The sequence below is a fragment of the Vulpes vulpes genome, chromosome X (genome assembly GCF_048418805.1).
Source record: "Vulpes vulpes isolate BD-2025 chromosome X, VulVul3, whole genome shotgun sequence".
In the NCBI taxonomy this organism is placed as follows: Eukaryota; Metazoa; Chordata; class Mammalia; order Carnivora; family Canidae; genus Vulpes; species Vulpes vulpes.
Window position 1 is genome coordinate 87,457,369 of NC_132796.1, and position 26,737 is coordinate 87,484,105.

A 26,737-nucleotide genomic window follows, 5' to 3' on the forward strand; every position below is an offset into this window, starting at 1 on the left:
TTAATATAGTCTGGCAGGGGTGTGGAGGGAAGAATACTGATACCATTATTGAACATTGTCAATATGTTGTCTATGTGGGTTCATAATGTTCTCCCAATTTTGTATACATTTGAAATGGCTGTAATTCAAAGCTGTAAAAACTCCCCCAGAATATATTTCTCTGGTCACATTCATTGTTACTAGCAGATTTAGGGCTAAACCCCATATCTCCTGAATCCAGCTCATGTTATTTACTATATAGCTAAACTTCTAGCCCCTCTACTTCCAAATTGATGTCATGTTGCCCTTTCAGTCTCTGGGTCCCCTGTTCTTCCCTGGGCAATTTGTGGTGGATTTGGATTATTAAAGCTTTGGATTTTCAAAGCCTTAATAAGTGGCCAATTTTACTTGATTGGCTACCTACCCATGTGAAACCATGACCTGTTTTTTTTTTTTAGAATTATTAGGGAAGTTCACAGGCTGCATGGGTTGTTAAAATCAGCAAAGAGCCTTGTGTCCTAATCCTAACTAGGCCTTTGATCTTAAGTTCTAGGATGGTCGGGAGGATGGTCAGGATCATATTGGCTTTGTTCACTGTTTTACACCCAGTGCTGGGCAGCCTGGGTGGCTCAGCAGTTTAGTGCTGCCTTCAGCCCAGGGCATGATCCTGGAGACCTGGGATCAAGTCCCACATCGGGCTCCCTGATGGAGCCTGCTTCTCCCTCTGCCTGTGTCTCTGCATCTCTCTCTCTCTCTCTCACTCTCTCTCTCTTTCTCTGTGTGTGTGTGTTTTTCATGAATAAATAAATTAAAAAAAAATCTTACACCCAGTGCCTAGCACTGTGCTGGTACATGCTAGGCAGTAGGTAACTGTTAAATGAATGGATTAAATTCATGTTATTTAAAAAAAAAATAAATTCATGTTATTTAGCCTCATTTTCCTCACATGTGAAATGAGTTCATTGGTCTAAATGCTTAAGCTTCCTTCCAGATAGAGCCCACTTCAGGCTCCAGGCTAAGTAGGAATCTGCTTGTCCCTCTCCTTCTGCTTCTCCCCCCTGCTTCCTGGTTCTTTCTCAAATAAAGTCTTTTTTTTAAAGATTTTATTCATTTATTCATGAGAGCACAGAGAGAGAGGCAGATACACAGGCAGAGGGAGAAGCAGGCTCTATGCAGGAAGCCCGACGTCTGGGACTCGATCCGGAGACTCCAGGATCACGCCCTGAGTTGAAGGCAGCTCAACCACTGAGCTACCTAGGCATCCCTCAAATAAAATCTTTAATAACTGTTATTTTTCCCTTCTGAGTCCTTTTTTTTTAAAGTCCTTTTAGGATTTTGGGGTTTTGTTTTCCTTTCAGTATTTTAAAAACAATTATTGTAAATACCTTTAACAGTAGGTAACATCAATAGATATATAGACTCATGTCTAACACCTGTGACAGAAAACCCACAGTTAGGGTGCATCCAAATCTCTTAAAAGTAGCCTACTGCTATGTATTTTCTATAAGATTGATTTTGTTTTTCCGAAGTATATGAGAACTGTTCTCAACATTACTAGAGAGTCAGGTTTAGTAAGTTCCAAAGTCAAGCTATCTTAAAGGGGTTAATGAAACGTTGTGTTGCTTACATATTTGTTAGCTTTCACTGAAATTGTATTGAATGCAGTATTGTTATGTCAGAGCTTATAAAGGATTAAACATTGTGCTTCCTATGGAAACTTGGGCAACTTTTAGGTAAGTTGCGGTCATTGTCATCAGATCCAAGTCTAGTGACCTACCTTTGGGAGTAGTGACCTTATTATTCTAATGAAATTTTGCTGGAGGTATATGAAGGCTATTGCCAAATCAGGTCAGAGTTTATAAAAGAAAAATAGTTACTATACTGTCTTGCCAAATCACCAAAGCAATGTTTGGAAGCCATGTAAATTTTAAAAATTCTATTGTGCAGACATTAAGATGAATTGTTCTAAACACAAATACCCTAGCTGCAAAAGAAAAATGATAATTAAAATGCTAGATGGATGGGGACTTTGAGAAAGCATCTGTCACACATTATTTTATATTCAAACATGAGCTTTGTTAGTATAAACTCAACATAACAAGTATGAAAATAACTTTCTTACCCAAAACAGGATATAATGAAGGGTGCCTGGGGAGCTCAGTCTGTTAAGTGTCTGTCTTAGGCTCAGGTCATGATCTCCAGGGCCTGGGATGGAACCCCACATCGCCTGTGCTCCCTGCTCAACAGGGAGTCTGCTCCTCCCTCTTCCTCTCCCTCTGTGATGGCTCTTGCTCTTGCTCTCTCAAATAAATTTTAAAAATCTTTTTAAAAAACAGGATATAGTGAATTAAGATACTCTGTGTTTAAAGTTACTGAAGTACTAATTTGAAAATGGCTTTTATATTCAAAATCTAAGTGGAAGCCACAGTAGAAATAATTTTAATGTGTTTTTTTTAAGTAGAGTATCAATACTTTTTTTACAACAGATTTTATTGTGAAGCTGCTTTAGAAATTACTTGTTTTTCATGTTTAAATTTAATAGTGCCATTGGTAGATAGTGTCTTCAATTTCAGAAACTGGTACAAAATCAAAGATTTTCTGTGTTTGTAACTAGTATTAGTATGTTGGAAGTTTTTCTTTTGCTACTAGATAATCAAGGAAGTTTAGCCTTTATATTTTTGTTCACCTTCATAAGTACATTTATTTTTTGCACATTTATTATTTAAGCTTTGTCAATCAGATATTTAATACGTTGAAAATACTTCATTTGAAAATATCCTATGATAAAATTTTCTAAATGAACTTTTGAAGACCTTATTTTGGTTTGTTAGGTTTTAAGTGAAGTATACCACCAATACTTAAATATGTCTACTTGTTACTTCAGAGTTTTTTTTGTTTTGTTTTTTCTTTAAGTAGGCTCCATACCCAATGTGGGGCTTGGACCCACAACCCTGAGATTGAGAGTCCTTTGCTCTACCGATCAAGCCAGTTAGGCACCCCACTTCAGAATTCTTTAAAGATTTCACTTGTGTGTGGTACAGTAAAAGTTATTTTATGTAGACATTTGGACTTTTTCTAGGAAAAATTACTGACCTTGACCTGTAAAAAGAAGGAATCTAATTTCCAATATTTAGTATCTACAGACATTTTGAAGGAATATTTTTCTAGTTAACTAGAAAAAGTATTACTGGACATTTCTGGATGTGTGTGTTGGATTATGTCAGTGTTTCCTACAGTATATCTCAAGTTTAAGGGAAATCAAAGGGTATAAAATTTAGATCATTAGTTGTGGTATAAATTAACCTATTCACTCCTGAACTAATGAGGGGTCTTAAAATTTCCTAAAATTACAGGAACTCTAAAAACTCCTGCTTTTAAAGGTCATGCAGTTTAGTTTGTTGGGAAAACTTAATTTTCTTGACCTCTAGATGCCCATTTCTCCTGTCCCCAAACTTGATCATGAATTGTTGTTTTCTTTAGGCACATAATCAGGTTGAAATAGTATAATGTTATCTCGACTTTGAAGTTAGAGACTCAGAAACAGGAGTTGAGTGTTTGTCCAGGGATACCAAAGATTAGTGATACCTGGCTTACTGGGCAGCTACTACTTTGCTAATGGATTCTGCAGTACAGCTGAAAATAAGAAATAATCACTTAAACAGCCTCTAACCAATCAAAAACAGTGCCACAAAGTCCACAGTAAAGTCATGCACAAAAATTCTCATGGGGAGACCCTCACTCAGAATCTCTGGATTCTTCCTTTAGCATACAATTCCATTTTTAAAAACCTGGTTTCCCAGCTCAATGGAGATTAGAAGCAAAAATTAGAAGGAGATGGGGAGAGAAGCTTTTAAAGACAGGCACACGGCCAACTGTAAGAAGTGACCAATTAAAATGACCACTTAAATTGAGGAAAGAGACACAAAACTGTAAAACACTGACATTCCAAGCCTAATAGCCTAGGGTCCTGTAGTGTGAAGGCAAATAAATTCCCCACAAATAAATGTCCCTGGAGGGCATTACTATATTAAAATGTAGTGTGGTATTTGAGCATAATTACTCTGAGTCAGTAAGAAAGGGAAAATTTTATATCCTTTGTTTAAGAAGGTATTTTCAAGGGAAAGATTACTGGAATGGCAGGGCTTAGCCTATAATGTACTTATTTACAAGCAGCTTTTGAAATGGAAATTCAAAAATAATTAAAATACTTTCAGAAGTTTGGCACTAAAAGAGAAGCTTCGTCTCTCTTGAAATTTTATATACGGAACATTTCATTATTTTTATTCCCTGGCAGTGCCAAATCAATTAGGTGTTAATTGTAGTTGTTAAAGGCAGATCAGAATTCAGAGCTTTTGACTTTAAGCAGTCTAGTCCAACCCAAGAAACAGCATTAATTGCCTTTACTTTAGTGTTCGTACATTCTTAGCACCAATTAGAATATTTTCATAATCATCATCTTTTAAGGCCTTACCCAGAAAGGAGGCAATACTGCAAAGTATTTTGAGAGTGGACTCTTGTGTCAGACTGCCTGGGGTCTAATTCTGGCCCTACTATTTACTAGCAGTGCAATTTAAATGACCTAATCTGACCCAAGCCTCAGTTGTTTTGTTGTGTAAAATAAGGAAGGTAATAAAACTACCTCATAGGAAAGTTGTGAGGACAAAAAGAAGCTAAAACAAGGCAAGTCTTAGCAAGATTTTGGGCACTTGCTTAATAAATGATGGCCATTGTTTTATTATTATTACAATGTCCCATTAGGAACACTTCCTGTGGGAATACTAAATAATGATTTACTGTTTCTTAGGGTAAAACGAATTGTTCTTTTCTCATCTTGGCACATGATACAAATCATTTTAGCCAACTTCACAAATTACAAATGCGCTTTCACTTTTACTAGATGCCAGTGTTCTATAAATCGTTCAAAAATGTATCACAAAAGAATTCTGTCCTTACAAGCTACCCTGTTAAAGACAATCTTAGGCTCGATAAGCCTAGAAGAAGGTATAGTAGCCTGACATTTTACTGCTAACCAAGACCATAACAACCTTGTAACATTTAAAATGTTTCAAACATGAGTGTTTTTTTTGTTACTAGTTTTTTGTTCAATGGCATCTCAAAATGTAAACCAGATTCCATTTTAATCACCAGCTCAATATAATCTGATTTTATTCATATTCCCTGTTGGTAAATGGGCTGGAGCTTGACAGCCTGTGGGTTCTTTTTTCTGAGTTTCAGAAATTGATCTCAGGCTCCCCACTGCTGACAGTATCTTGGAGAAACTGGCTGAAGCTCATTTGTGAGTTTCAATGAAGCAATTTAAAGCTTCTGAAGAAACTACCACTTAACTGTGCATGCCCCATGTGCTCTCACTTAATCCTTATAGAAGTTCTATGAAGTAGGGTGCTTTTACCCTCTTTACCCTCTTTTACAGAGGAGGAGATTGAAGCTTGGGAAAATTAAATGATTTGATCAAGATCGCACATAGAGTAAATGGTAGAACATTTAAGCAGGGTCCATATGCTTGAAAGCTCTTGCTCTTTTCACTGTGTCCCCTTGGCTCTCAAAAGGAAGTAATAAATTACTCCTTATAGTTTGTACATGACTATATGTAAAGTCCTGTTAGAACCAAGCTGGAATATTTCCACATATGTCAACAATTGGCCCATAATTTAGATCCTGTGAATCAATGGCTAGAAAGTGCTCTTTATGAAATCTGTTACATAACAGATAAATGTGACTCCCCATTCTGTGTTTTTTTCCTTTTTTTGACAGCTAAAAAACCTGGCCAGATTTCTCGAAGTGAGGCTCATGGGGAAGACGGATTTTCTCTTTCTTCTCTACCTCATATGGGGCCTACATTTTTTGGGGGGGGGGGCTACATTTTAAAATCTTATTTCCTTTTGCTGCTACACCTCTGAAGCAGGTGATTTTTTTTTCCTAATTGGCATTCAGAATATGTGCTACATAGAAATTCAGGCTCCTTCAAGGTTTTTTGTTTTTATGTTCTTTTGATTGCACTTATGTTTTAGACATCCTTTGTTTGGAATCTTTTCTCTCCCTCTCTCTTTTTTTTTAACTTATGATAGTCACACAGAGAGAGAAAGAGAGACATAGGCAGAGGGAGAAGCAGGCTCCATGCACCGGGAGCCCGACGTGGGATTCAATCCCGGGTCTCCAGGATCGCGCCCTGGGCCAAAGGCAGGTGCCAAACCGCTGCGCCACCCAGGGATCCCTCTCCTTCTCTCTTTTTAAAAAAGATTTATTTATTGGAGAGAGAGTGCACTAGAGTGAGGGGGGGGGTGGGGGAGAAGGAAAGAAGCAGACTCTGCCATCAGCAGGGTTTGATCTCGCCACCCCGAGATCATCACCTGAATCAAATCTAGAGTCCTAGGCTTAATCTTCTGAGCCACCCAGGCACCCTCTTTTTTCTTTTTTTAAATATCGGAATAGCCTTGGTCTAATCACCTCTGGGTAAAGAGGACTTTGTTACATAGCAGTTTGTTAGCCAGGGAAGCCAAATAATTGGGAATATATTTTTCATTCTTGGAAGTTGTCCTTTGTTAACATGGAATTATATTGTCTAGGCACTACAATTCAGTTGTGGGCACTATTTTATATAGCTACTGTTTTTTTTTGTTTTAAGAGTTACTTATTTTTAGAGAGGGCACATGACCTGGGTGGGGGAGGGGCAGAGGGAGAAGTGGGGAGAGAATGTTTAAGCAAGCACCATGCCCATTGTGGAGCCCTACCATCAAGAACCCTACTGGGTTCTTGATCTCACAAAGCTGAGATCATGACCCAAGCAGAAATCAAGAGTCAGGCGTCCCTAGAATATTTATTCTTGAGAAATTTATCGTGGAAGAGCACAAAATTTTATTTACAAGGATGCTTATTATAGTATTCTATGTCCTATGTATCTGAGAAGATGAAAGGTACATACTCAAATCTCTAGATGGTAGGATTATGGGTTACTTGTATTTTATTCTCTACTTTTTGTGTTGTCTACATTTTCTATGTGCACAGAAGACTTTTTCCAATCACAAAATGTATAAATGTTTTTTAAAATATGGGCTTTAATAACGTGTCTTTAATAAATGTATAGAAGTATTTCCCTTCTTGCCTCCACTATTCAACACCTCCTTCCTTTTATTTCTGTACAGGTCTCCAGGAAAGGTTGGAATTTCAACATTAAAGGTAAGTTTTGTTTTCTGAGAGTTGTATCTCCACAAATTGTGTACACTTTTCATTCATTTTTCTATTTTATGTAAATCTTGGTTTTCTTTTGTTGTTATTTTTTGCTAAGTAATATTGTCATTGTATCTTACTAGGTGTGATATTTCTAAACAAATACTGTGCTACAAGGAAGGGACTGTAAGTTTTTTAGATTTCCACTAATTTTGTTTTTATAATTTTTAGAATAGAAGAATACTATAAAATATCTGTGTATGTTAATTGAAAAAGTAATATTTGCATGACAAAAATGTGGAATAACCAAAAACTTGTATACTTCTTATGGGCACATGCTTTAGTATCATTGCTATATATAAAAATCAATCCCAGCCTTATCTCCAAGCAAAGGAGTTTGGTATTGAGATGTTATGCTAGGGAAAGCCATTTTAAGTCCATGAATATCATCAAACAGAGCTATTTACATCAAATAGAGTATATACTGTATGTATATGTTTGTGTATGACTATGTATAATGTATGTATAATCTCAAACGTGCTGTTATTTTTTTAGTGTCCCTACTTTCTGTTTATACACGTTGGATATTCATCTCTCTGATACATTGTGGTGTGTTCATGTGGCATATATTCTATAGCAGTAGATATGAATGAATTGATTATATACAATGACATAGATGGATTTCAGCACTATAGTGTTGGGTGGGGAAAAAACAAGTCACAGTAAGATACATACAGTAAGATTCCATTTATATTAAGATCAAAAACATGCAGAACGAAATAATGTGTTGTTTAGAGATAGAAGCACAGAGTTTAAAGAACAGCAAGGGAGTGACAAACACAAAGTTGAAGGTATCAGTCATGTCTGAGGGAGAAAGAATATAATAAAAATGGAGGAGGATATGCAAGAGATTGAAAGCTAATGATAATTTTTTTCTTAAACTGAGTACTTAAGATTAAATCATAATTCTTCATTCCTTGTATTTTATAAAAGTTCTCTTGTATTTATTTGATAAAAACAATTTTTATAAATAATGCATGGACATGGTTAAAATTTGCTCAGTACAAAAAAGTAGATGGTTGAAAATGTAGCTTCCCTCTCATTCCTCATTGTCCACCTCCCAATCCCCATATCCAGAGATGATTGCTGTTTATGCCTGTAGGTTTTTTTTTTTTTTAAATTTTTATTTATTTATGATAGTCACAGAGAGAGAGAGAGAGGCAGAGACACAGGCAGAGGGAGAAGCAGGCTCCATGCACCGGGAGCCCGATGTGGGATTCGATCCTGGGTCTCCAGGATCGCGCCCTGGGCCAAAGGCAGGCGCCAAACCGCTGCGCCACCCAGGGATCCCTGCCTGTAGGTTTTTAAAGCCACTTAGCTCTAAGATATTTATATTGGTTATAAGAAATAGGTTTGTGAAATTTACTTTATCTCAGTAATTATAGATTGTGCTTAACTTGAATAAAATTAGATAGAAAATATACATATTTAGTAAATAAACACAAAGTTGGATATTGTTATTTACTTCTGAAATAATCATAGATTACAAGAAGCTGCAAATGTAATTTAGAGAACTCTTATATATCCTTCATCCATTTCACCCAGTGGTTATGTCTTAATTATAGCACAATATGAAAACCAGAAATTTGACATTGGTACAATATGAATATATGGTTTTGCTTCAGTTTCTTACATATGTATATTTGTATAAGTACCACCACAAGATGCAGATCTATTTCATCACCACAAAGATATCTCTTGTGCTACCCTTTTATAAATTCACACCCACTCCCTCCCTCACATCATCCCTAACCCCAGACAGCCACTAAGCTGTTTTCCATTTCTGTAATGTCACTTAAGAATATCCTATAAATGCAGTCATATAGTGTTTGACCTTTTGAGACTGCCTCAAAGGATTGAGATCCAAGTTGTTGCATGCATCAACAGTTTATTCCTTTTTATTGTTAAATAGTGGTCTGTAGCATGAATGTACTCAGACTCTTGAGTGAATATCATGTATAACAGCATATCTATTGATATTTTAAGCAATCCAAAGAAGAATTTGGTTTAGTCCTGATTTTGATGATTTTACAGTCTCACAGAAGAGAGATATATACGAGATATTGGTGTTTGTAGAATAGAATAGACTTCTAAGTGCTCCAAGGAGTTTGGGAGAGATAAAACAATAGGAGAGCATGGGTACCTGGAATAGAAGAGAAAAGTTTCAGGGAGGAGGTAGAACTTGTGCTGGGCTTTGAGCAATGGAAGAGATCTGCATAAGCAGATAGAGAAAAATTGGGAAAGCATTGTATGTTAGGCAATAGTATGAGCTCATTAATATGCAAAGGTACAGAATTTGCTGGGAGCATTGAAAGACTGGTGTGACCTATATAAATGTTTCAGCAGTGAAATGATGGAAAAGTGAGGTGGGGGCATATTTCAATGAACTTTGAATGTCAGCTTAAGAACTCTGGGCTTTAGGGATCCCTGGGTGGCTCAGTCAGTTAAGCGTCTGCCTTCGGCTTATGTCACGATCCCAAGGTCCTGGGATCGAGCCCCACATCAGGCTCCCTGCTCTGTGGGGAGTCTGCTTCTCCCTCTCTGCTGCTCCCTCTGCTTGTGCTCTCTTTCTGTCAAAGAAATAAATTTTTAAAAAAGAACTCTGAGCTTTGGGGCACCTGGGTGGCTCAGTTGGTTGAGCATCTAACTTTTCGTTTCAGCCCATGTCAGGATCATAGGATCGAGTCCCACCTCCAGCTCTGCATGAAGTCTGCCTGTCCCTTTCTCCCTTGCCCCCCCCCCCCACTTTCAAATAAATACATAAAATCTTTTTCAAAAAACTCTGAGCTTCAAAATTTTGAAGCAAGATATTTATTTTTTAAAAGATTATTTACTTATTTATTCATAGAGACAGAGAGAGGGAGAGAGAGAGAGAGGCAGAGACACAGGCAGAGGGAGAAGCAGGCACCATGCAGAGAGCCTGACCTGGGACTGGATCCAGGGTCTCCAGGATCACGCCCTAGGCTGCAGGCGGCGCTAAACTGCTGCGCCACCAGGGCTGCCTGAAGCAAGATATTTTAAAAGTCAATTTTTATCTGTCTTACCAGTTGTGCTCTTCAGAGTTTTTTTTTTTTCCCTGAGGAATTAACTAAAGGTATGGAGTGGAAGGGTGGGAGATGGTTTGGAGGCAAGAGACTAAGTGCACAGAGAATGGTTAAGAGGCAGTTAGAAGGTCAAGACTTGAACAAAGGGATTGTGTTGATAGGAATCAGTGGGCTGATGTGGCCATTATTTAACAGTTGTTTCTTGGTGGTGGTGGGTTTTCCCCCCCTCTTCTTAGCAAAAGAGAGTAGAGATCACATCTCTATAAAGTGTATTTTAAAATGTCACTTTAGGGGCACCTGGCTGCTTCGTCAGAAGAGCATGTGACTCTTGATCTAAAAGTCATGAGTTCGAGCCCCACTTTGGGGGTAGAGATTACTTAAAAAAAACACAATAAACTTTAAAAAGTAAATAAATAAATACATAAAATTTCACTTTGGTCACTGTTAATAGTTTCCCCTTCCTCACTAGTAAAAACTAGAAGTGACCTGAATTTTTAAAAAACTGACATTTTTAGCTCACTGTTCTTTAGTAGATAATAAGATTTCCCTGAGTGTAGATTACTTTTGTGCAACTTATTTGTGAAAATGATTAGTCTTTTGGATGTGCTTATTAAAATTCAAAAGCTCAAACTGTAGAACTGAATACTCTGGAAAGTACAGGCAGTTCTCTAATATCCAACAGAGATGGAGGGAGACAGTGGTCTGAATTGCTAGAAATTGAATGATCCTACCATACTTCTATTGTTTTAAAGATTTTATTTATTTGAAAGAGAGAGAGAACACACTTGGCGGCAGTGGCAGGCCCGGCAGAGGGAGAGGGAGAAGCAGACACCTACTGAGCAGGAAGCCTGACAGGCCTCTATCTCAGGACCCTGAGATCATGACCTAAGCTGAAGGCAGATGGTTAACCAACTAAGCCACCCAGCCCCCCCACCCACCCACCATACTACTTAAGGAAGTATATTTCTGGGGTTGTGATAGAAATGGGTTAAAGAAATGGCCTGATGGTGGGAAGCTGGGATTTGGTAGGCCTCCTGCTTTAGTAATGGGGCAGTCCATCTCCAGAAGGAGGTAATAAATGAGGAGTGTCTGAAGTCTGAGTTGGTATTGTCTGCAGGCATATTCTTGGCTTCCATTGCTTTACCTCCACAGCCTGATCAAGGTGCTAGGGGAAGGACCTGGACCTTTGACATCACTGAGAGAAGATCATAGATGACTATATATGTACTAAATCAACTTTTACTAAGAAATCTTGATTAATTTCTCTAGAGATTAGATCCTCTGGTAGGTGCCATATCACTCCATCAAACTTGTGACTTAACCACAGTTTACCTTACAGAGCTTGATACCTTTCAAAGGTTCAAAGTCCAGGAGAGTTTTGTTGAAGCCAAATAAAATGAAGTCTAATCACTGCTTGGCAGTTTTGATCAATGTGAGAATGTTAATCCGTGATGGTTTTAAGTACTTAATTCAAACAAATTATATTGAGGTAGAGGGATTAGTAGTGTGCATTTTTGCTTAGGTTAACTTAAGGAACATACCCATGGAATTAATGTTGTATAGTACTTCTGATTTTCCTACTAATGAACAGTTATTGGAGGATAATTGGATAAATATACTTAATTCGTAAGATAATTACAGGTGTTTCTCTAATATGCATTAACTGTTCTTAATGACTATCAGCTTTCAAGTATTCTCCATCTTGTCAAGATTATCTTACTAACTGGTTCTGATTAGAGTTCTTTTTCTTTTAGTTTAAAACCAGGATTTGATTAAAGGATATATAAACTTAAGATACGTGTATTTACTGAAGAAAAGCCAGAGCCATGGGTTATTCAACATTCATTTAGCAAATAATTACTTTTGCCCAGCACTCTTTAGGTATTAGGTACATAGTGGTAGATGGAACAAAGGCCTTGATCTCATGAAGCTTACATTCTAGTGGGACAGGGAAGAGACAAAAGAATAAGCAAGTAAATGGTCATTTCAGGTGGTAATAAGTACAATGAAGAAACAAAATATAGATAATGTGATAGAAAGTTAAGCAGGTAAGGCTATTTTAAGGTGGTCAGGGAAGGCTTTTCTGATGTGATAATGCTTGAGTTATCACCCTAAAGATGGTAAAGAATCATCTGATTGGCCAAAGTGTGAATGTGGGGTTGTGGTGGACAAGGGAAGTGAGAAATGTAGATGAGGTCAAAGATGTAGGCCCTCATGGGTTGTGATAGAGTTTGGATTTTACCTGACACTGAAAATTCCATGAAACAGCTTTTCAACTTGAAGATACCAGAAGTACTACAGAAATTTCTCTAGTACATTAAATCTTTAGCATTATACTGATCTGGAGTAATTTTATCACAGTACCTGTCATGGTCATATCCTAATACTTGTATAAGTGCTACCTTGATACTTAGATACATCGTTATGTGCCTTAAGTTGCTTATCTGTCAAAAATGGTTATTATGAACCTTCTCTAACTCTGTGATGCGTACCAAAAATTATGAAAAGTTTTTTTCATAATTAGTGCATTCAAATTGCTATATTTATATAAACATATGACAATTTAGGATGGAGATGAATACTATGTTTATATTTGCAAATGTGTAATTGTCTTATTTTACTAGAATTTTTTCCTAGCAGAAAATCTGTATCCCTCTCTACCTTCTCTAACCTCCCAAATATATATATATATGTACGTATGTGTATATGAATGTATACGTAGATATATATGTATTTTTGGTGGGTTTAATTTTTTTCATCTATTGCGGAACTTTAACTTCTGGTTGTCTTGATTCCTTTCATCTAAAGCATGAGGGAGAGGGAGAAGCAGACACCTACAGCTGGCTCTGTATTATGTACTTTTATACTTATGTGTATTTATGGAGCAATACTATGGGAAAGATAGCAATCCTGATTCAACCCTTTGCTTTAAGTCCTTCATCTTTTTAAGCTACAAAGGTAGTTGGTGGTTTTTATCTTCCTGTACAATTTTTAATATTAAAAAGATGGGCACATTTATGGGAAAATAACCTATTGCTATAGAAATATAGAAAATTGCTGATTTGTAACCTTATGCAAATCACATTATCCCTGTTGGCATAAAATATCTGGGCATCTTTCCATATACAAACATCTAAGCTGCTTTATTAAGGTTATGTTTTCTAATTTGTACCCATCCTAAAAAGAATTTTAAAGAAAAAGTGTCATCATTTGATCTGTTTCTTTTCTTTTTAATATAGGAAACTGAGAACACTGCACACAAAGCTGGAAATGAGTCTCCTGTACAAGAACTGAAACAAGATGTGTCTAAAAAGGTTGGTAAGATACAATGTCAGTATTGGTTTAACAGATGTCATATACATATGGTATATTTAAAGTGGAAAATTTTCTATATTTTTTGTAGTGCAGTATACTTGGTGGATATTCACTAAATGTTCCTTGAATCTTGAATTTGAGATTGAAGACACATCACGCTTTTTAGAGGTCATTTCATAAACAAACTAATTGATAATTTTTCCTTGAAACAGTATTTTGAAAATTGTTTTGTAATGTATTTTGATTTTTTATGCTTGCATTTTTATTAGAATAAGCTTTAGCTATCTTTTTAAAAGATTTTATTTATTCATGAGAGACACAGAGAGAGAGAGAGGCAGAAACACAGGCAGAGCCCGAAGCAGGACTCGATCCCCAGAACCCGGGATCATGCCCTGAGCACAAAGCAGGTGCTCAACCGCTGAGCCACCCAGGCATCCCTAAGCTGTAGCTATTCTCGAGTTAACTACCAAGAATTAAAGGTATTGAAAGGCTCAGTGCAGCAAATTCTGATGCCTTTAAGAGTTAGAGGTTACACAAAGTCATTACTCTAATAGTGCCTTTGATACCTTTTAAAAATTTGATTCTTTAAAGCTTCAGAGTTTGGTTTACTAGAAGAAACTGAGCACAAGATAAAAATTTTGACAATGAGTAGTTCACAGTATCAGGATAAAACGGGAGGAGAAAGGATACTATGTGTTCATTCAGTTCTCCTACTTGTGAGTATTTTCTGTACCCCTGGCTCTGTTCTGGCTGGTGGGTTTCCAGAGACCAGCAAAATGATGCATTCTCTATCCTAGAGTTTCTCAATAGTGACACTTTGGGCTGAATAATTTTTCATTCTGGAGGGAAGGAGAGACGTTTCTGTGCATTGTAGGGTATTTAGCTGCATCCCTGGCTTCTACCCACTAGACATCAATAGATTCCTCCCTACTTGCACCCTATCATGACAACTAAAAATATCTTACATACATCACCAAATGTCTGGGGAGGAGTGCTGAGCAAAATCACCATTGGTGAGAATTCATTGTTCTAACCTTATGTAATTTATAATTTTTTTTAGAAGATTTTATTAATTTGACACAGAAAGAGCATAAGCAAGGGGAGTGGGGGAGAGAGAAGCAGGCTCCCCGCTCAGCAGGGAGCCCAGTGCAAGGCTCGATCCCAGGACCCTGGGATCATGATCTGAGCCAAAGGTAGATGCTTAAACAAGTGAGCTGCCCAGGTGCCCCGGAATTTATAAATTTAAGGGACTCCATATTTTAAGTGTATTTTATTTTATTTATTAGAGAAGGAGGGAGAAAGAGAGGAGGAGCATAGAGAGAGCAAGAATCTTAAGCAGGCTCCTTGCCCATCATGGAGCCTGTCCTATAACCCTGAGATCATGATCTAAGCCAAAATCAGGAGTCCGATGCTGAACTGACTGATCCACCCAAGTGCCCCCAGTGAACTCTCTATTTTAATATTGATCATACTTTTTTCCCTCAAAAGGATTTTTTGGGGGAGAAATGGTATTATTGTATATCAGCATAAATAAGGGAACAAAAGTAGTAACCAGTTTTTTCTTCTTAAATCAGAATAGCCCATAGTTCTCACTGTAATAAACAGGTATCTTAATTTTTCAGCTTTGCTTTCTGGTTCTCACCCATTTGCATGACTTTGTTTTGTTTTGTTTGTCTAATAATAGTGTAAATAGAATTCTATATTTTACCTTTTCTTCTTACCATCATTAGTTTTTATTGTATTTCTACAGTTTCAATACTCAGTTTTCATTTGATGTTTCAGTTTTCTATGAAGCAAATATATTACAATGTATCTAGTTATTCTTATTGTTGAAAACTTGAAATGTTTCTATTTTTTCCACTAGTTTTCCTTTTCAAGAATTTTTTCTTAGGATACAAATGGGTAACTAATAGTGGCCAATAAAGGTAATTTTTAAGGAGACTTTAGAAACTGAAAAAATAGTAAACAGTATGGAGCAGCTGAGTGAAGCTTAAGACTAGGTCTCACTTTTTAAGTTGTAGTCTTTTCAATTGATTTAAGTATCACATACGAATGATAAAAGCTGTGGGAATATACAGTGCACCAGACAAGACAATCCCTTTCCCCAGTAACTTACGTTTTAGTAGAAGAAATTAGTTAAACACAAAACTGAGTGTAAAATGTGTTCATATAAACTTACAAACTATAAGGGCAGAAAGGGAGCCTTTACTTCCTGCTTGAAGATAGGAATGGGAAAGACTTCATGGAAGAAGTAACATCTGAGCTGGTTCTTGATGAATGGTTAAGATTTGGACAGGCAAAGATGAGAGTTGAAAGGCATAACCAAAGGCACGGAAAAGAGAAATGTGCAGAATGGTTACATATGACATTAGAGCCCAAAGTTAGGCCCAAACTATGGGAATGCCTCTTATGTTATACTAAAACATCTGGTTTCTATTTTACAGTTACTGGAAAATCAGTGAGTTTTTTGAAGCAGGAAGGTGATGTGAAACGAACAGTTGCTTTAGCCTGTTCATCTCTGTGTTGGTCTTGATTCTCGTTGTTCTCTTGGTCTTTCCTTGTTTGCTACCTCCTAAAACCTGAGGGTTGGGGCGGGGAATACAGGGTTAGGTATTGTAAGTAGGTGCTATGAGGGCATAACAAGAGGGATAAAATATGGGCCTTGTGTTTCAAAAACTAATTATCTGTTATGGAGAAAGTATTTATATAGAGCTAGCCCATATACTACTTTGTGTTTATATTATAATTCACACTATAGTGAATGGTAAGAATGATAGGAGTTCAGTGAAGGGATAAGGGATTGGGGAAGACTTGTGATTTTTAAGCTCATTTTAACCCCTTTTCTGGTATTAGCATTTCCATTATGCATAGTGATTATTCCAGACCTTAATAGTCATCTCATGCCCACTGTGCTCACTAGTATCCTACTTGCTTTCAAAAGCAGATAACCTTGTTTCCTACCACACATAGACATTAAAGACTAAGAAGCCTGAATTTACTCCTTTTCATCTGCTCTCACTTCCCTTACCTGCAGACTTGTTTTCATCTTTTGCCTCTTTTTCAAGTCTGAGAACTTATTTTTTTCCTGACCAAAGTAGCATGGTATAATATAAAAAACACTGGATTTTTTGAGAAAAATCTGGATTTCAGTTTTGACCTTGTAGTTTACTAGCGGTGGAACCTTGGACAAAATTCTTAATGCCTTTACCTCAGATTCTTGTTTTTGTAGGAGGGAGATAATCTAGCTACCTCAAGGCCTGTGCAAAGATTAAATGGAAAATATGTGTACTGGTCTAATACACAATAGTCCTCTTTCCTTTCTTCTCCAGAACTTTATCTAACTCTACTGTTGGCTCCTTCCCCTCAGCTTGTAAAAATGTTGGGTCACTTTCTTGCAGCCTCTTCCATTTATAGCCAAGCTTTTTGAAAACATAGATTGTGCTATCTCTGTGTTGTCACTCTTACTCATTCTTAAACCCACTGGCTTCTGTTATCACTAAGGTATTCAGTGCTCAGTAACCACCTAGTTGACAAAGTAGGTGGACTTAATATTCCTCTGGTCAAAGTATGATTAAGACTAGGATAAAAATCGGAAGGTTGAGAAAAATTAATATGTGGACTACGCTGAGATATCAGGGAGAAATATTATTGAGCAGCAGTCATATCCAGCTCAGGTCTACATGTATTTGTGGTAAGCCAGATCAGGATGGCTCCGTTACACGTTCTGTTAACTTTTTGGAGCCAAGGAATTGAGAAAGCAGAAATCATCCATTGTTGGGCATGGTGGACAGATAGGTGGACTGGGAGATATTGTGTTGTAATAATGATAGTGCTGGGTAGAAAATATCTTTTATTTTAAATGTTGGTAGAAGATATAGAAACCCTGTCTATATTTTTCAGCTACAGATAAGAAGTAAAAGGGGGAGGGGATCCCTGGGTGGCTCAGTGGTTTAGCACCTGCCTTTGGCCCAGGGCGTGATCCTAGAGTCCCGGGATCGAGTCCCACATCAGGCTCCCCGCATGGAGCCTGCTTCTCCCTCTATTAGAGACACACACAGAGAGAGGCAGAGACACAGGCAAAGGGAGAAGCAGGCTCCATGCGGGGAGCCTGATGTGGGACTCGATCCCGGGTCTCCAGGATCACGCCCTGGGCTGAAGGTAGGCACTAAACCACTGAGCCACAAAGGGATCCCAATAAATAAAATCTTTCAAAAAAAAAAAAGAAGTAAACAGGGGAAAAGGCAAGGTGAGCTGAGTTTTTGAACTCTTGTGGTTCTGCCATTTCGATGAATAGTGGAACATTTGGTATAGTTTAAGAATGTTAACCTCTGAGGCACCTGGGTTGCTCAGTGGTTGAGCCTTTGGCTCAGGTCCTGATCCCAGATCCTGGGATCAAGTCCCGCATTGGGCTCCTTGTGAGGAGTCTGCTTCTCCTTTTGCCTATGTCTCTGCCTCTCTCTTTGTGTCTCATGAAAAAATAAATAAAATCTTGAAAAAAAAAAAAAAAGGATGTTAATCTCCCTGCATCTCCTAGCTTTTTCTGTCATAGGCTTGAGTTCAGAACTAAACAATTCGAATTCTTGTGCTAGGTGGGTTTTAATTCTCACAGTTTTGTTAACTAAAGCAGCAGGTTGTTACTGCAACTAACTTGGCATAAATATGTAAATGGACAAGGATATGAAGAGTCTGAATGTAAATTTAGGTTTGATCTTTTATTTTACGGGGTTGGTTGAACTTTTGTGATTATACATACTAACAGATTCCCTATTATAATGGTTAAGAGAACAGATTCTGGAACCAAACTCCTGGGATTTTTGCCAGCTTCATCACTTACTCGCTGTGTGTCCTTGGACAAATCACTTGATCCCTCTATGCCTTTGTTCCTTCATTTGTGTAATGATGATATGAAGACTGCTAACTCATATGGTTATTGTAGAGATTAAAAAATGTAAAGTGCTAAAAACAGTACATTCCCAGGGCACATAGTAAGTACTATGTAAATGATTAGCTGTTATTATGTTCTTGTAAATAGCTTCATTTTTTTTAAAAAACTGCTTTTTAACCTTTCATCAGATTATTGAAAGTATTATTGAGGAGAGTCAGAAAGTACTACAGCTGGAAGATGACTCCTCAGATTCCAAAGGAAAAAGACACTCTGATCAGGCTACTGCCAGTTCTATTGTAGCTGGAACAGATCTTAGCAATATACCTGGACTGTTAGCCATAGATCAGGTATTACAGGAAGATTCCAAAGAAGCAGAAAGTCAGAATGCAATTGAAGAAACTGAATTAGAATCAAAAAGATGTTTTCCTTCTGATGACATCTATGAGAAGTCAGTAGATGAAATCACTAAGTTAACTGAAATAGGTTCAACTGAGCAGCATAATGTGCCTGCAACTGAAACAGAAGTATTGAACAAGGAAGCTGTGGAAGCCAAAGGAAGTGATGTTCTAGAACCTGTGTCCTCAAACTCTTTATCTACTAAAGATTTTGCTGCCATGGAAGAAGTGGCTCCCGCCAAACCCCCAAGACAGCTTACTCCAGAACCTGACATTGTGGCAAGTACAAAGAAGCCTGTTCCAGCACGCCCTCCCCCTCCAACTAATTTCCCACCTCCTAGACCCCCACCTCCATCTCGACCTGCTCCACCACCAAGAAAAAAGAAAAGTGAATTGGAGTTTGAGGCCCTTAAAACACCTGATCTAGACGGCAAGTATTTAATTGAGAAATAACTTGTGGAGAGATTTTGGAGTTGAAGCTATTTGACTTTTTGGTTTTCTTTCAGTTATGCTATATACAACCATGTTGATGACCATGACCAAGTTATAAAAGTTATTTTAGTAATAAAAAGAGAAAATGTTTACATTGGTAGTAAGTTACATTACTATGTTTGAACATTTTAGTAGACTTCAAATTTTCAAATCTGTTACCATTGGAAACTTAAGATCTGAATTCAAGACATAGATCTCTTCGTGTTTAAGTTGTATAGCTTTGAGAAATTGAAATAACTTGTTTGAATCCTGGTTTCATCATATATAAAATGAGAGTAATAAAACCACTTTCCTCATGGGATTGTTGTAAGAATCAGACAAAGGTTAAAGCACTTTCAAGCTCTATATAAGGTTCCAAATATAAATACTAGTTACTGCCATTATCATCATCATCATCATCATTATTATTATTATCATCATCGTCATTGCAGTTCCCAAAGAGAATATTACATCTGATACTCTCCTAAGTACGAACATGGCTTCAGAGAATACAGTCAAGGATTCTCAACCTTCTCTTGACTTGGCAAGTGCTACCAGTGGAGATAAAATAGTTACTGCCCAGGTTGGTAAATTCATGTTATATTTGACATAGGCTTTAACAACTTTCCACAGCTGGCTGGTTTGTTGCTTGTTGAACCTTCCTACTTCTCCAGGCAGAATATTTCTTTGTCCTTAAACCTGGCCTTCTTATATCCCCTTTCTAGGTCTGCTACTACATAGCTAGGTGATTCTAACAAACTATTTAATATCTGACTTTCAGATGTCCCTTTGATAAAATGAGGGGACAACCTTCCTTGAAGATGTTTTGTAAGGATGAAATGAGCTATGCCAAGTACATGGCATGCAGTAGGCAATATAAAAAAAGGAAGATGCTGCTATTTGTAATATTATTATAATGTTAATAAGCATAAACTACAGTCTTCATTTACCTGACCTATGGTGGTCAAAATTGAGGACTTTTATTTATAATTTCCTTTACCTGATCATGAAAAAAACATTCATATACTACGTTATATATCCATATGGAGGCAATAGAAAGTACCTGATAGCATGAATTTTACCATAGCCCAATTTCTGGGACTCAAGGCTTACTTGTGTGGTAGCTGTGGTTGGGACAGGTTAGCAGACTGGAAGATATGCCACTTCAATCTTGTCATAGCTTTAGAGCAGAGACTGGCAGTAGCCTGTCTTTGTAGGGTCCCTGAGCTAAGAATGGTTTTTTCATTTTTAAGGGATTGTAGGGGGGAAAAAAAAAGAATACATGATAGACATTACATGTGAAACAGAAAGCCTAAAATATTTACTATCTTGCTCTTTATAGAAAAAGTTTGCCAATCCCTGCCTTCGAGATAAGCACAAGTATAGTCCTGATTAATGTCAGTCTTAGTGCTGGCATTCTGGTAGTAGAGAACTGCTATTGGGTCAGGTTCAAATAGAACATTTATTTGCTTTCAAATACTAAGACATTATTTCATGGGCAGCAGTGGTTTTGATACTTAATGTTTTTCAGCATGCTGGGAATAATAAAAGACTGAAATGGAGTGTTTCATTTAAATTTTCAGTAGGCTCCATTATGTGAATTATGGAATTCTTTAGAACTGTGTGTGGTAATGAATAATTGAGTGTTTATAAAAATTGACTCAGTCTACTTTCTGTTTATAAAATTGTAATTTTAGGAAAATGGAAAAGCACCTGATGGGCAGACTGTAGCAGGTGAGGTGATGGGCCCTCAGAGACCTAGATCCAACTCTGGAAGAGAGCTTACTGATGAGGTATAATTAGATTTTATTTTTGTTCTTAAAAACATAAAATATAAAAATCATAGTGAGAAGATGAAAAAATTCTCAAGATGAATGGTAGTGATGGTTGCACACAGCATTGTTAATGTACTTAATACCACTGAATATACAACTAAAAATATTTTACCATGATTTAAAAAAAATTTTAAAGTTTATTGCTGTTAGGCAAAAAAATCTAGAAGAAAAAATGAAAATTGATGATTTTCTTAGTTTTTAGAAACATTTTTATTGTTTTATCTATTTTTTTAAATATTTTATTTATTTATTCATGAGAGATACAGAGAGAGGCAGAGACACGGGCAGAGGGAGAAGCAGGCTCCCTGCAGGGAGCCTGATGTGGGACTCGATCCTGGAACCCCAGAATCATGCTCTGAGCCAAAGGCAGATGCTCAACTGCTGAGCCACCCAGGTGTCCCTGTTTTATCTATTTTTAAGTAAACTCTACACCCAGCATGGAGCTCAAACTCACAACCCCAAGATTAAGAGTCCCATGCTCTACTGGCTAAGCTAGCCAGCCACCCCAGATTTTTTTTTTTTAATATTCTGGAGTTTGCAACTCTAACTTAAACTTACCTTTTTATACCATTATGTGGTATTGAAAACAAGGTCCAAATTTAATAGAAGGTAGGCTTAAAAAGAACTTGATGTTATAGTTATATGTTTTTATACTTGCTAAGTGATGCACAGTATACAGACTAAGTGCTTACTTCTTACCATTAAAATTTAGTATTAATCGATTGGCCAGTTTACTCCAAATAAAGTTTTGATGCAAAATCTTATTTTTCATGTCATTTTTTCTTTCTTTTTCTTTTTTAAAGATTATTTTATTTTTTAGTAATCTCACCCAATATGGTGCTCAAACTCAACCCCAAGACCAAGGGGCACATGCTCCACCAACTGAGCCAGCCAGGTGCCCCAGTTTTCATTTCTTTTAAGCAATATATTTTTAAAAATTATTATACTTTGGAAAACAGTGTGGCAGTTCCTCAAAATATTAGACATTGAATTACCATGACCCAGCAATTCCACTCCTATATATACTATGTATATACCAAATAGAAATAAAAATATATGTCCACACAAAAAATGTACACAAGTATTCATAATAACCAAAGTGTGGAAACAACACAAACATTCATCACCCATGAATGGATAAATAAAATATGGTATACCCAAACCACATGGATTGTTTTTTGGAAATTAAAAGGAATGAAATTCTGACACATGCTGCAGTATGGATGAACCTTGAAAACATGGTGCTAAGTGAAAGAAGCCAGTCACAAAAGACAAACATACAAGATGATTTGATTTATATGAAATGTCTGGAATAGGCAAACCATAAAGACAAAAAGTAGATTAGTCAGTGCCAGGGGATGAGAGGAGAGGAAAATGAGGTATGGCATTTCATGGATATGGAGTTTCTTTTTGAGGTAGTGGAAATGTTCTAAACTTAAAGGTAATCGTTCCACAGCTCTGAATTTACTCGAAATCATTGAATTATACACTTTAAATGAGTGCATTTTTCAGTGTATGAATTGTATCTCACTAAAGTTAAAAATTATTGTACACAGTACTAAATATATCTAGAAAGTCCTTAGCTTAATTGAGAATTTTGCAGACTCAAAAAGATAATTAAATTATAGGTCCTCTTGGTGTTATTTTTATTTATCTCAGGAAATTTTAGCCAGTGTCATGATTAAGAACCTAGATACTGGAGAAGAAATACCTTTGAGTCTTGCAGAAGAGAAACTGCCAACAGGTATTAATCCTCTCACTCTACACATCATGAGAAGGACTAAGGAATATGTAAGGTATGGCCTATTGTTATTATTTATCATTTGTAATATTTCAGAGTGGTGAAGATTTCTGTGTTTATGAACTATAGCAGTCCCTAATTTGATTTCATGCAGTCTTCTTTTTTAAAATTTGGATTTAAAAGAGTTAATATGTGAATTCTTCAATATTGTTCTCTCTTAAGACCATAAAGTTACTTGAGGAAAATAGAATATCTCTTGAATCTCATAGTATTTTGTTTCACTTTTAAAATGATTTATATAATACTAGAGACATTATTGAAACATATTGAGGGTAAAAAGACATGTGGAATGAAGACCTGGTTTTCTAAAACCTGGCTTTAAGTACTACAAATTTTATAAGTAATTGTATTATCTTTGTAGGCTAGAAAATGACTTTACAGTGCGATGATTGACTTTGAGATGTATGTAGATCAAAGAAGTGATTATTCCATAAAAAAAAAGAAGTGATTATTATGAAAGTAGTTCTTAATAAAGTGTAATACATGATGTGCCTGAAAAGCAAAGAGGAAGTTAATTTGTCATTTCTGTGCAGCATGTTTTGTCCAGCAAGAAGCCTTGTTGGTAGTAGTAGGTTTTCCATAAGTTCCTAAATTGCTTTCGCTTGCATTTTGTACATTATACCATGCTTAAAGATTCTATTCTTTGACCTTTCACTTCTTACAGTCTCAGGATCATTATTAAAATTAAACTTCTATAAAGTATGTTAACATAGTTTTTTTTTCTTATTCTGAGTACCTGAGTATATAGTAAATATATAGTAAATATACATAGAGATTGTTGAGAGGTGTAGGGGGAAATGGCTTCTTTTAAAATGACTTCTTCCCCCTCTTGTAGTAATGACGCAGCACAGTCAGATGATGAAGAAAAGTTACAATCTCAGACAACAGATACTGATGGTGGAAGGTTAAAACAGAAAACGTGAGTTACAGTACATTCCTTTTCTTTATTTCAAGCTTTTATGTAAAAAATAAGAGAATTGCCATACTATTTTAAGTCTGTGCTCTATCTAGTTTATATGTCCATCTACCACCACCATTTCCTGTTCCCAGGAACAGGATTTGCTTGAGGCTGTATTGGTGGTCATTTTTATAGCATTTGGCAAATAGTAAATGATCAATAAATTTTGCATCATGCCTGTATTATTTTTCTGATGGTAGGGACCAGAAATGTTAGTAGAACATGATTATTCTTGACGCTGCTTTCAAATCCAACTAAACAATTTTCCATACTACTCCAGTTCATGGTAAATTTCCTTTTCTCAATTTCAGTGACACCTACAGTCTACATAAATTACATTTTACCTTTATTTTATGTTATCTTAATGTGTTTTCTGATTTTTTAAAGATTTTATTTATTTGAGAGAGACAGACAGCACAAGCAGGGGGAGTGGCAGAAGGAGAGGGAGAAGCAGACCCCTCTGCTGAGCAGAGTGCCTCACACAGGGCCCTATCGCAGGACCCTGGGATCATGACCTGAGCCAAAGGCAGATGAGTCTAAGGCCCCAAAGCAAATTCTTCACTATAGACTGATCTTTCCTTAGTATGGGAAGTTTATCAAAGAAAGCATTGAGAACTCTCAGAAAAGATTTACCCACAATGCACGTAACAACCCAGGCACCTCTTATATTAATTTTTAAAATGGTTTATCATCTGTGTTTTTTTATTATCAAAACTTATACAAGGATGCCTGGACTGGTTGGAGCATGCAACTCTTGATCTCAGGGTTGTGAGTTTAAGCCCCATCTTAGGTATAAAGATTCCTTTAACAACAAGAACAAAAAAACTAATACAGAAATATGGAAAATTAAAGTCTCCTCATCCAGAAATAACCAATGTTAATAATTAGGTGTATTCTGCCTAGAATTTTTTTCCTCACAAAAGCAGGATTAATACTGTGCCTATAGTTTATTGGCTTGCTTTATTTGCCTTTTTTCAAAAGTAAGCTCCATGTTCAACATGGAGATCAAGAGTCACATGTTCTGACTGAGCTAGCCAGGTGCCCCTATCAGCTGGCTTTTTAAAAATATCTGATTTGTAAAAAAAAAAAAATCTGATTTGTAATGAACATCTCTTTATATCAGTACCAATAATAAATATATTGTAGCCTTTCTATCAGCCAGAGATATGGGAATTCAGTGCTGCAGATACAATAGTTAGGACAAATGTAGTCCCTGCCTTCCTAGAGCTCCCAGTTAAGTAGGAGAAACATAAATCTAACTACATTTGTAGTAATTGCAATAAAAGAAATGTATGGGGTACTGTGGGAGTAGAAAACAGGAAAATCTGCTCTAAAGAGTCAAGGAGGGGGGAACCTGGCTGGCTCAGTTGGTGAAGCATCTGCCTTCAACTCAGGTCATAATCCCAGGTTCTGGGATCAAGCCCTGTGTGGGGTACTCTTCTTCTTTCTCCCTCTCCCTCTGCTGCTTTCCCTGCTTGTGCTCTTGTGCTTTCTCTCCCCCCACCACTGCCCTCCCTTCTCTCTCTCAAATAAATCATTAAAAAAAAAAAGATTTGAGGGCTTTTTTTGAGAAGTAACTGTTTGGTCCAAGACCTAAAAGATGAGTAGAAATTAAACATGGGAGGAATGTTCCAGGCAGAAATAACATGGCATTGGCCCCAAGATGACTAAGAGCTTGGTACATTTGAAGAACTGAGGTTTGCCTCATTTATTTTATTGCATTCCATTGTAAGAATATACAGGCACTTATTCATTCCTCTGTTGATGAAAACTCAGTTTTTCTCTACTTTTTATGCCTTTTTTCCCTACTTTTTATGTTTTGTAAATAATGTGGCAGTGAACATCTTTCTATATATGGCTTAGCAACTCTTTCAAATATTACCCTTTAACATCATGAGTTCCATGAATTGGTAAAAATTGCCTCCTGTAAATTTTGTTTTGGTTTTAAATATCATTTATGTACTATGCTTTATTTTTTATGATCTTAATATATGAAATTTGAGACAGATTACTTAATAAGCAATAAATAAGTCCTGTTTATGGACAGTTGAAATACATACTTGTATTACATTGTGTTTGGGAATACTTCCTGGGAAAGCTCAGCCTAACCGTATTGCATGCAAATACCCAAACTGAAAGAGAAGAGACAAAAGGCCATCATAGGGTACCAAACATTTTATTCTGTAAGTAAATATCCCTTTATAGTTTCTTTCTTTCTTTTTTTAAGATTTTATTTACTTGAGAGAAAGAGATTTAGTGAACCTGAGCAGGGGTGTGGCAGAGGAAGAGGGAAAAGGAGACTCCTGCTGAGCAGGGAACCCAATTCAGGGCTCCATCCCAGGACTCTAGGATCATGACCTGGGCTGAAGGCAGATTCTTAAACGACTGAGTCATTCATGCGCCCCCTCCTTATAGTTTGCTTCTTTTTTTAAGATTTTATTTTTAAGTAATCTCTATACCCAATATGGGGTTCAAACTCAGAACCTCTAGATCAAGAGTCCACATGTTCTTCTGACTGAGCCAACCAGGCACCCCTATAGTTTTTATATTGGCAAAATGTTTTTTTAAGGATTACTTTTTTATAAGAGTTCTTTATTTATTTTAGGAGGAGAGAGAAAGAGAGCATGAGTGCAAACGGGGGGTGGGGTATAGGGAGAGGGGTAGACACCCTGATGAGCTCAAGAGCCCAGTGTGGGACTCAGTATCATGACCCAAGATCATGACCTGAGCCAAAAGCAAGATTCAGACATTCAACCAACTGAGCCACCCAGGTGTCCCAAGGATTGCTCTTTAAAGTAGTCTTCTCAAA

The 26,737-nt window shown here is 36.8% G+C and overlaps 1 protein-coding gene across 1 annotated transcript in view; it reads left to right on the forward strand.

Annotated features, from left to right (window-relative positions):
* The window catches only part of WDR44 (WD repeat domain 44), an 82,564-nt gene that overhangs the window by 21,253 nt on the left and 34,574 nt on the right, over positions 1–26,737 (forward strand). The window contains exons 2-8 of the mRNA XM_072743645.1: positions 7,140–7,173; positions 13,508–13,582; positions 18,657–19,293; positions 19,787–19,917; positions 21,032–21,127; positions 22,829–22,965; positions 23,806–23,889. Of these exons, the coding sequence (XP_072599746.1) occupies positions 7,140–7,173; positions 13,508–13,582; positions 18,657–19,293; positions 19,787–19,917; positions 21,032–21,127; positions 22,829–22,965; positions 23,806–23,889 (1,194 nt within the window). The remainder of the gene's footprint in view (positions 1–7,139; positions 7,174–13,507; positions 13,583–18,656; positions 19,294–19,786; positions 19,918–21,031; positions 21,128–22,828; positions 22,966–23,805; positions 23,890–26,737) is intronic.